At 38.5% G+C, this 10985-nt stretch overlaps 1 protein-coding gene across 2 annotated transcripts; it reads left to right on the plus strand.

Annotated features, from left to right (window-relative positions):
- Positions 1–193: 193 nt before the first annotated feature.
- On the plus strand, positions 194–5084 carry LOC117804773 (protein pop-1-like). Of its 2 annotated transcripts, none has more exons than XM_034673127.1 (9): positions 194–345; positions 1019–1450; positions 2376–2462; positions 3057–3121; positions 3332–3394; positions 3525–3675; positions 4190–4297; positions 4416–4464; positions 4710–5084. In XM_034673127.1, exons 2-9 carry the CDS (start codon positions 1085–1087, stop codon positions 5054–5056), a joined length of 1236 nt encoding a protein of 411 aa, XP_034529018.1. In that variant the 5' UTR covers positions 194–345; positions 1019–1084; the 3' UTR covers positions 5057–5084. The 2 variants fall into 2 exon arrangements, with proteins under 2 accessions (XP_034529018.1, XP_034529017.1); XM_034673126.1 differs by having other exon boundaries at positions 195–345; positions 4707–5084.
- Positions 5085–10985: the final 5901 nt, after the last annotated feature.

Here is a 10985-nt window from a genome sequence, read left to right on the forward strand (position 1 = left end):
TATATATATATATATATATAGATACTGATTTATGTGCATTTTATAAAAGAAATGTGTTTTCATCGGAAAATCTTAATAATCTGAAGTTTCTCAACAGTTTTGAATGTAACAACCTGAGAATGGAGTGTCATAGCATCACTGTGACATCACAATAGTAACAGTCTACTGAAGTTTATAAGACAGTCAGAAAAACTAGATTTAAATCATTTCAACTCAAGACTTCAGCCAGTGAGCCACACTCGTAGTGAGAGCCAAACACTTGTGTGAAACCACAAAATCTGCAATATTGCGAGGAATTTCAAGCCATATTTGTGACCTAAGCCTTCAGTGAACTGAGTGAGCAAAGTAAGTATTCAAACAGGTAACTTTTAACTGATGGGAACAGTTGTAGTGTGACATGTAAACTCATTAATTACTTAAAGTAGTAGGTTTATATTTAATTCAATTAAAAGTGAAGTAGTATTATTTATCAACAATATTTACTCAAAGTACTTTGAGCTGAAACACTGTTTTATTAGATCATCTGTAATGCAACACATTTTAGGGGTCGATAAAAAGTATGTTCCAAGAATGTAATGGAAAGTTAAAATGATGATACTGTAATATTTGATTTCACATGTCAGTACATCTTTTGGCTGCCTTTAAGTTTAACTGAATGTATGTAAATATGTGTTAATATAGTCTCAATGTCCTTGAAGCTCCTGGGAGGAAATTGTGGGTTGTATCAATGTTTGCAACCCTTGTTGCAAACATTGATTAGACATTAGACACATTGAAAATTACATTTTATCTCCTCAAAACCAGACTTTAATGGATATATAGCCCACATGTTGATGATCAGATAAAGGAAAAGTTAGCCCAAAGCATATTATCTATCAGTATTTGTACTGTAACTTTCACAAAGGCTAAATGTGAGCATTCAGATATAAACTGCTTGTATTATTGAGTGTAAAATGAAGCTCTTCCCATGCAATGAAACTGTTGTGAAAACGTTTGTTTCTATTGTTGTGTGTGACAGGAGTTCTGATACCACCAGATACTTCTTGTGGAAAATTCAGAGACCACAATCTGCCACAGGAAAACCATGTCTGCCTTCAACATGGACATCATTGAATCTTTTAACCAAGCTACCAAAGACATGCCATGGGAAGAGCTAATTTCTACTGTCAGACTGGCTCTCGATGATGTATTGGCGGAAGACGCTTACGCTTCACTTCCCACATTCACTCCACCTGCACCTGTCCATGCTGGGTTTGAGCAATACACCAATACTAAGCCTGTTGAAATAAAGGACAGGGAGTTTGGGGATTTTGAGCCCTCTGAAGCAGTTACGCTGTTTGATCTAGACAGCTCACGGTCTATCCCTGCTCCTGCCTTGGTGTACGAAACACTGAGACATGAAGACATTATGGAACAAAGTCATTACCAGGCCAATGCAAACCAGGAGCAGGTACGATACTGAGTAGATACACAGATATTCAATATTCATATTATTTTCAGTGGTGAAAGTTTTGGCTGGTCTTTCTCAAATGGAGTTACTCACACCTAGTGGAATTTTTTTTATCCAGATTTCAAATACCAAACATAAGTTCTATTTATAACAAAGCATGTGGTATGAATTCATGTAGCCTATGATTTAATGAGCTGAAGAGAAAGATTTTATCAATTCACAACATGAGAAGGTTATCAATATCATTTTAACATAATTTGTATTTTTTTTTTTAATCTAATGTCACCGGGGGCGCACCTCAGAAACTTTTAACACGTGGTTATTAAAACAAAGCAGCACCATGAAATGTAGTAAAAGCTGTAACTCATCCATGACATGTAACTTCATGATAACTCAGCTCAGCAAATTTGACCAAATGGGTTGTTTACACGGACCTTCACCTATAGGTGGTGCTAAAAAGGCTTTGAAAGATTGCTGCTGTGGAAGCAAGTCACAGATAGCAGCACTCCTGTTTAAAATGTTAATTTTTAAATTATAAGTCAAGCATACTTCCTACAATAATTTAACTTTCTATTATCTGTTCAACTTAAAATTTAAAATATTTTTTACAATAAGATTACAATTCCTAACCGCTGTGCAAACATGCTACAACATTTTACTCTTGTTTGCTATGTTTTGTTCGTTTGCATAAAGCACATTTTGATATTTAATGATAGGAAAAATAGGTCAATTAGTTTAGGGTTGAAACATAGATGCAAGACAGCTGTGATTAAGATAAAAGTTTTAAAATCCCACATAAAATAAGGATTATCAGCATCAGGAAGCTGTTTGATGCTCATTTTAAACCCTGCCCAGACTATGAAAAAGGTAAGAGTTTAGTGTTTGAGTTCATAACAGCTGGTTAACCCCTCCCTTCTCTCTGCAGTTGCTGTCCCATCAGTGGACTGTAGATAATGCCGCAACAGTATACCCAGCTGCCAGTCAGCCTGTGAGTGCTGCTGCTCCTCAACAAGTAAGATACAAGTGAACCTCTCCCTCTGTTGTTTCACTGATTGGTTGCAGCACAAAGCAGGGGCAAGTCTAGACTTTTTTTTGACTGGGGTGGCCAAACTGTGGGACTGACTTTTGCAGGGGTGGCATGAGGGAGTGTGTGCAACACTCAAATGGATGAATATCATCATTTAGTCATTTCTGTCTCCATCAATCATATCTAATATAGCTTAGATACCAAACAGATGTCATTCTCTTGTGTATATCTTTGTAACTTTAAAAAGTAGCAGAGTGGTGACAGAGTGCCAAAAAGGTCTCAAAGAAGCAGATGTTTGTCCAAAGTCAAAGTGTTTAATGCTAACAAAAGGAAGTGCTACATTTAACTGTGATTGTCTCATATGCATACACATCCCTGACCTCTTTGACCCACTGCTGCAGTATCCAGACTTACTATATGATCAGTGTGTTTTTACTTTATTTGTCGAAGCAGCTCATTGACACCTAGTGGAGTCTCAATGTCCTTGAAGCTCCTGGGAGGAAATTCCTGGGACACCTAGTGGACCAAAAACATCACTGCAGTTCATCTAATCACCCTTTGTTGTGTTTGTGTTTCTAGTTCGTCAATGGACTGAACATAGTCTCTGAAGAGCTCATGAAGCAGCTGCAGCCTGTTGGAGAGTAGTAAGTAACACACATTGATGTGGACACACAAGATATCTCATCATGAGTTTCTGTTATTTTTCCTCTCTCTCTCTCTCTCTCTCTCTCTCTCTCTCTCTCTCTCTCTCTCTCTCTCTCTCTCTCTCTCTCTCTCTTTCCCTCTCTCTTATCAAACTCACAAACTTTTTCTATTATCTATCTAACTTTTTTGTCCTTTTTTTATTTGTGTAGTAATGGGACTATGATATATGACTACCTAACAGAAGCTGCTCCTCTCAACACCACAGTCTCAAAGTAAGTTCTTATTTAAAATGTGTATTGTCTAGCAGGTGAGCTAGAGTCTGGATTCCTTACTCCTTACCTTACAGTTTGAATCAATGCTAACATGAGCTGACGCTCTGTTTTTTTTTTGGTACTCCAACAGCAAGAGAAAGCGTGAGAGTGATGGAGACGGGCCATATATAAAGAAGCCACTCAACGCGTTCATGCTATTCCTGAAGGCCCAACAACCATTAGTTACAGATGACATAACTAAAGGAGGGAGATCAGCAGTGACTAAGCACCTGGGGGCCATGGTAAGTCTGTTAGCTTTGTAAAGTGGTGACAGTCAGTGTTATTGAATGTGATGAAAATACAGTGAAACTAAGAAAAAGTTAGTTATACAGCTTCATAATTATTTGAATATATATTTGAACCACATATGAAATGTATTACCTACCTATGTACATTGCTAATGCTGGCAGGTCAGCTCTGCTATCATATAGTCTAAAGAGCTGCAGTACTATTAGGGTAATATACTGTAGTATGACCAGTGAGCTCACGTCACATATTCAAAGATTCTGCCCAACTTAGTGTACATTTGGGTATTTTTCGCATACTTTGAATTTTGAGTCTACAGTGTACTTGATATGATGTTGATTTATATGTTGATTACTGAGGATTGACTCATTTTGGGGCAGCCCCAAGTGGCCAATTTGGGAACTGCAGTTTTGGCACTTCCAAAACAGCTTTATTTCTAAACTTCAGAGGTTGTAACATGGTTTCAATGTGAGTGTTTGTTACTGATGATATGCTGTCATGTACTCACAGTGGAAGTCGATGACAAATGAAGAGCAGGCAAAGTATTACACTCAGGCTGATGAAGAAAGGCGGCTCCATGCTCTGAAATACCCTGAGTGGTCCAATTCGGACAGCTATGTAAGTATACACCTCTCATACTCAGCTCATCTCCTATATGTTTACATCACTGCAGTTGTTAATACACCAGATCTTCTTCAACACAATTTTGATAAAAGAATGAATGTTCTTGTTGTAGGGCAAAAAGAGGAAAAGGGTCAGGAGGAGAGGTTCTTCCACAGCCCAAGGTATGGAGATATTTCTATAAACTTCAAGTTTTCATGTAATTAATGATACAGTTTGAGCAAATTTTATTAGTTTGATCACAGAGAGTTATATTACATTAATAAAACCAATATTTTTTTTATCATTCTTTTTGAATAAAATAATTAGATTAATTTTTTATTAATTTTTTAGTTCAGGTTACCAAAGCAACATCTTGTTTTCAAAATTTGAATCGACTGATCGTGAATTTGTTTGTTTCTGACAGATGAGATGAATCCCAATCCCTCACAGGCTCAAGCAGATGTGCCCGCCAACACTGGTGCCACAGACACCCTGCAATCATACGCGATGGAAGGGTCAGACCCACCCCCAGGGACAGGGACCACAGAAATGAGTCCCCTGCAGTCTGTTCTGGCGCTGCCCCCGCGAACAGAGACGAGTTGGATGTCGCTGCAAAACCAGTCAACCCAAGTGCAACTGCCACACAGACCTACCCTACTCCCTTGTCTGGGCTGTCAGATGCAACAGATGTATAATAACATCCCTGGTCCGCCGCTGTCAGGAGTAGCGACCACGTCCCGGGCTGTCCAACCTGCACATGGACAGCCCTTTTGAAAAATTCAAATAAAACTTGAAGCATAGATGTTTTTTGTTGTTGTAAACTGATCATATACCCAACATTGTGTTCAAGTTGTCAGTTAAGTAAAACTAAACTAAATCAAACTCATAACTTTAACTTGCTCTGATATTCTTGAGACACAACATCTCTTCTTCTGATGTCATCAGCAGGGACCACAGCTAGGTAAGAACAATTCTGGCACAATAAATAATCTATGAATATCAAATATGAAACATGTATCAAGGAGGCGTGAGAAGAGTTAGTTGGACTTAAACTATTAAAAAGGGAGTTTAGACTACTTGATAAAAATGGTGAACATGTACATGTGGCTTGGAATTCAGACAGTATTAAACAAAATCACAAGGCAACAGAAAATGCCACGATAACATTTTGATTGCAAATGAAATCAGAGGTCATAAACCCTGCCTCCTTGATGAGGCCTTTATTGAGAGCCATATATTAGAACTTTATTTTTTTAACTTTTGACTCATCGAAGTAGCCACCTTTGGCACCTTTTTCTTGCCATTTATAAAGAAACACATCACTTTCTGGAGTACAAGGCGTTCGAATATTGCTCACGAGGGTATGGTACCACAGTGTGTTCCAACATTGCTTTTATGCAGACAGAGGGAGTTGGAAGTAATCAAGGACAGTTGGGACACCTGTAGGAATTGGTAGCACTAACTTTCAAGGCTTGACTAACCTCAATTGCTGCAATGATTTGCAACAGGCTAGTACGGTCTAGAGGCTGAGTCTCTCAAAAATAAAGATGAAAACAACAATACTGGTTAGCCATGGTCTTTGGGCCCTCACGTGACTCTGTAGTGGAAGCCACTGCATGGGCTCAAACCACCTCCAAAAATCATTGTCTGTGAACATTCGCTGCATCCATAAATGCAGGTTAAAACTGTAACATTTATTTAACCTTTATTTAACCAGGTAAAACCCATTGAGATCAGGATCTCTTTCACGAGGGTGACCTGGCCAAGAGGTCAGCAGCACATGTCACAGAACAGTCACACGAAAATGACAGCACAAATTAAAACGTACACTTTATAAATACATAGTGTTTTACAGTATGAATAAGAGGAGTGGAAGCTGTAACAAAACAACAAACAATAATTTAAGGTTTAAAACACAGGCACTGTTCAGTGCTCTCACGCTGTCTGTCCCTCAGGATAGAACGGAAGGCTCCAAGAGTCATAAGTTCAGAGAGTTTCAGTGAGGTCTGTAGAGCGTTCCATGCCATGGGGGCAGCAAAGCTGAAAGTTCTTTTTCCGAATTCAGTCCTTACCCGAGGAACAGATAAAACAAGAGTAGTGTTGGAACGCAGGGTATAGGAACTGATTTTTCTCTGCACTAAAGCGCACAAATATTGAGGAATCAAGCCTAAAAGAGCCTTATAGATTAGGGTCAGCCAGTGTTTATACCTACGTGCACTCAGAGAAGGCAAATTTGATTTCACATACAAATCACAATGGTGGGTGAGACGACTACAGCCAGTGACAAATCTCAGTACCGAATGGAAAACGGTGTCCAAAGACTGGAGACATTTGGATGACACACTCGGATAAAGCACGTCCCCGTAGTCAAGAATGGGTAAGAAGGTCGCTGTCACTAGTTTCTTTCTGACCCTGAGAGAGAAGCAGGTTCTGTTTCTAAAAAAGAACCCAAGCTTCACACGAAGTTTAGTACGCAAATTATTAATATGGGCTTTAAATGAAATCTCCTGATCTAGGATAAAACCCAAGTACTTGTAATTTAAAACCTGCTCTATAGGATTTCCTTTGGATGTAACAATGTTTGTAGTGGTCTGTGGTAGCACCTTTGAGTGAGAGAAAACCATGAACTTGGTTTTATCTGTATTTAAAACCAGTTTTAGATCATTCAGACGAGACTGGATAACATTAAAAGCAGCCTGTAAAGACTCAAACGCCTGAGTAAATGAGGTTGAACAGCAATAAATAATGGTGTCGTCTGCATAGAAAACATGATTACACCCATCCAGAAACAACATCAGCCACTTTCATATATTCTGGAACGGCAAGGTTATTAAAACTGGGAAGAGATCCATATTCATATGCAGAATGTGTTTGGTGTTAATATTTCTTTTAAGGGTGAAACTCTATCTGGGTGATATATCATTTGAAAAGTGGAATATTAATGACAAAAAATTACTTGGTATACTATTGACGGCAAGTAATAAATCCATAACAAGAAAATGGTTAAAAAGAGAACCACCCACAATTGAGGAGTGGATTAATATTGTGTATGAGATTTACGTTATGGAAAACTGTCACTCTCCCTCAGAGTGCAACATGGAAAGTTTTACCGGATTTGGACAAAACGGACTGAGTATGTGAAACCGCTAAGATCAGATTTCATTAAAAGCAATCTGTATTTTGTGACAGCCCGCTCTCTTCGGCTACTCTTCATTTTGCTTTATTTTTAAGAATCACAAGATTCTTTTGTTTATATGTTAGCGCAATAGAATGACTTTCGAACAAAAATCTTGGAAAGGCAACATGGACAAAAAACGGTCGGACTATATACGACCACCTTTCCCAATCCCCAGGGAAGGGGGTGATTATACGATGGAAAATATTTGAAGTGGACTAAAGAAAAACTGTGATACTGAGGTGTTAAATGCCAAAGAAATTGTACTGTAAACTGTGCCATTCCAAATAAAAAGAAATTTTCAACAAACAAAAAAACTGTAACATGTGAAGAGGAAATGTATGAAACATGCCACAGCCTATTTCAGATGCTGAAAGTGGAAAAATATTCACAGACTACCCCGGGCTGACAAATCAAAATCTGACATTCTTTTTGGAACTCAAGCTTCCTCTGCTCCAAAGAGGGGAGGGACCACCAGGCTTGTTAGAGGTGCACAGTTCAAAAGAGCATATGTGATGGTATGGGGAGGCATAAGTGCTGATGCCATTGGCATCTTACACATCTAGGAAGGCACCAAACAATATTTACAGATTTTAGAGCACATTAGCTGACATCAAGACAATGCTTTTTTCAAGGAGGATCTTGCGCATTTCAGAGAGATGGCACTAAACCATATTCTGATACAAATAAGATATTAGATAAAGGCGACCCCAAACTGATCCATAACTAAAATCCTGTATGAGGCAAGAATTGGACAATTCACTTTCAAAAATCCAGAAACTGGTCTCCTCTGTTCCCAATCATTTACAGAGTGTTATTAAAATAAGAGATGGTGCAACACAAAGACACACATCCCCCTGTCCCTCTTTTTTAAAACATATTCCTGGCATCAAATTTAAAATGAGAATGTGTTTTACATAAAACAATAATATTTCCGGTTTTAAACACTGACATTTTATTTGCATTTTACATAATACACATATTACTACTGGTGATTGGGCTTCTCTACTCTGACATACCAACATGACATCCAACACTACAATAAACCCTTTTTACAACATTGTTTGAAGCTGTTTCATGTGACCATCAACTGTAAAGACGATGTCCTAACATATGGTATGACTCTACATAACACTGGTGATGTTGTGCTGCTTGGTTCTCCTGCCACAACCTCACACTTCACATGATGTCATTTCCTTCTCCTGACATTTAGCCTGTGTTTTTTGCCTGCTGGGCTGCAGAGCTGCTGGATTTTGCAGGATGTTTGTCTCAGTATGCTGCCATGATAAACTCCTACCCTGAAAATGTTATAGTCCATATGTTCTTTATCGTTTAAATCCTGCTTTCACCTCCTCGTTTTTTGTTTTTTCTTTTGTTATAATCTTTAAGCAAAATACAAAAGGAGTGGGGAATTCCCAATTCACCACAGAAGAAAACAGTTGTGTGAGGGCCTGAGGTTCTGCACTGTCGTTTTGTTGATGTGGTCACTGGGTCAGGCCAAGTTTGTGACCAAAGGGTGAGCTGACGGGGGTTGAGTTTCTCTTACTGAGGAGAAACAAGACTTAAAAATGATGGTGTGGCTCTAAATGTTTAGTCCTTGACTGTACATTTCTGAATCAAATCTTCTAGTACTATGTGATGACTTGTTAAACCCTCTAGGCTCTCAAGCTGTCATCTGGTCTGACACATCTCTATTCTTCAGCGTTTAGGTATCTTTGAAGCAATATAACAACTTCTCATCTCCTCCCAGTTTCTCCTCTCTGCAAATGAAATCCTGAGTTATGAGACATTCCCGCCTGAAACCCGATGCCTGTAATCTTTGGGAGCAGAAACAGTCCTGCGTGTTGAACAGCCTTTGACGCAAGTCCACAATCTAAACATGACATTTGTGTGTTAGTTTAAAGCTGCAGTAACACAAACCTAACTGGGATTTTCCCTTTGTCACCATCTGATGACACGCAGGACTGACAAAACTGAAGTCATGGCTGAGGTGTGACATATTAAAATTAAGTAAAAGTAAGGGAACATAATGAAAAAGTGACAGTTGTAGCAGCAGCTTCTGGCTGTGTATGTTTGGTGTGTGTGGGTTAGTGAAAGTGAGTGTGTGTATGTGTGTGTTGGCCCGTGCTCCACTGCTCTGTGTGTGGTCCCCTGGTTTCTGCCTCTGACTCACTCAGGCAGCCATGTTGCTGTAGTTTTCAAGGAGGCCCAGACAGGCACACACACACACACACACACAGAGAGAGAGAGAGAGAGAGAGAGAGAGAGAGAGAGAGAGAGAGAGAGAGAGAGAGAGAGAGAGAGAGGAGGGAACAGAGTTAACCCAGATTTACTCTCTGAGCACCAGGGAGAAACAAAGCATCTGCAGCCATGCAAATACCACAAGTGCACTGTCTAATTAATGCGATAACAACAGCACCAAGGAGCAGATTTGACCAGTTACAAGTTTGTTTTAATGGTAAGCTTACATATCCAACAATTTTAGAATACACTTCACTAAATCAGCAACTCAGTTTTGCTTCATGCTTCTTTATTTTTAGCAGTTTTAGAATCCCCTCTTAACCATGAGAGGAAGTCTGGTCTATTATGGATGTCCCAGAGGAACTGATTACAGATATGAGTTATTAGCTGCCCCCTCCCTCCCTCACACAAACACACATACTCACATACACAGCACTGAACATGCAAAAACCTTTCAAAAACTTCATTTTAATCTAAACTAATTTCAAAAGCTTAAAACGTTGTACCTTTCATCCAGAGACATGTCCAGAGGGGTGACCGGTTGTGGCATAGGCACCCCCGTGAAATCTTTTAGGCCACCCCAGCCTCAATATTTGTACCTATAATTGGTTATGTACATTTTCAGAGGCAGGACTTGTGTCAAAATCATCTATTGATGTAAACTACTGTTAAGTGATAAACTGCTGGCTTTGATTTTCTTTATTTGTTGTTAAAATTGGACACACATCCTCTTCTAAATGTGTTAACTTAAAATGTTTGTTTTAATTAAGAAAATATTTTGTTTATTTTTTGTGATATTTCTTTAAATAAAGAAACATACAAGAGAATAAAATCTGTTTCATATGTAGTTATATTATATTTAATTACTGGAGACAATAATGGTAAACAAATGGGTTTTGTGTCTGTGCTTGTGTGTTTGTGTAGCCTATATAGACTTCATGCCACCCCTGTATGCCTTCGTGGTATTGCTGGGCGATACCACACTTTTATGATTCGATACGATCAAGAATACTTTTTGGGCAATTTATTCGATACCGGATACCATAACTTTCAGTGATTTAAAAAAATAATAATAATATGCAAAGCTTGAAAGACAACTCCCATGACAAATACTGTTCATTTAACAACTTTAATATGCAAATCCTTTGGTGAGCTTTTTTTAAACAATGAAAAAAATGGAGAAAAACACAGAAAAAGAGAAATTAGTCTTCTTGTTTGTTTATTTTATTTTGTATTTATTTATTGTTTTTATTACTGTTTGTTTGGTATCGCTATGTCTTTCTTTTG

This window comes from Notolabrus celidotus, chromosome 21 (genome assembly GCF_009762535.1).
Source record: "Notolabrus celidotus isolate fNotCel1 chromosome 21, fNotCel1.pri, whole genome shotgun sequence".
Classification (NCBI taxonomy): Eukaryota; Metazoa; Chordata; class Actinopteri; order Labriformes; family Labridae; genus Notolabrus; species Notolabrus celidotus.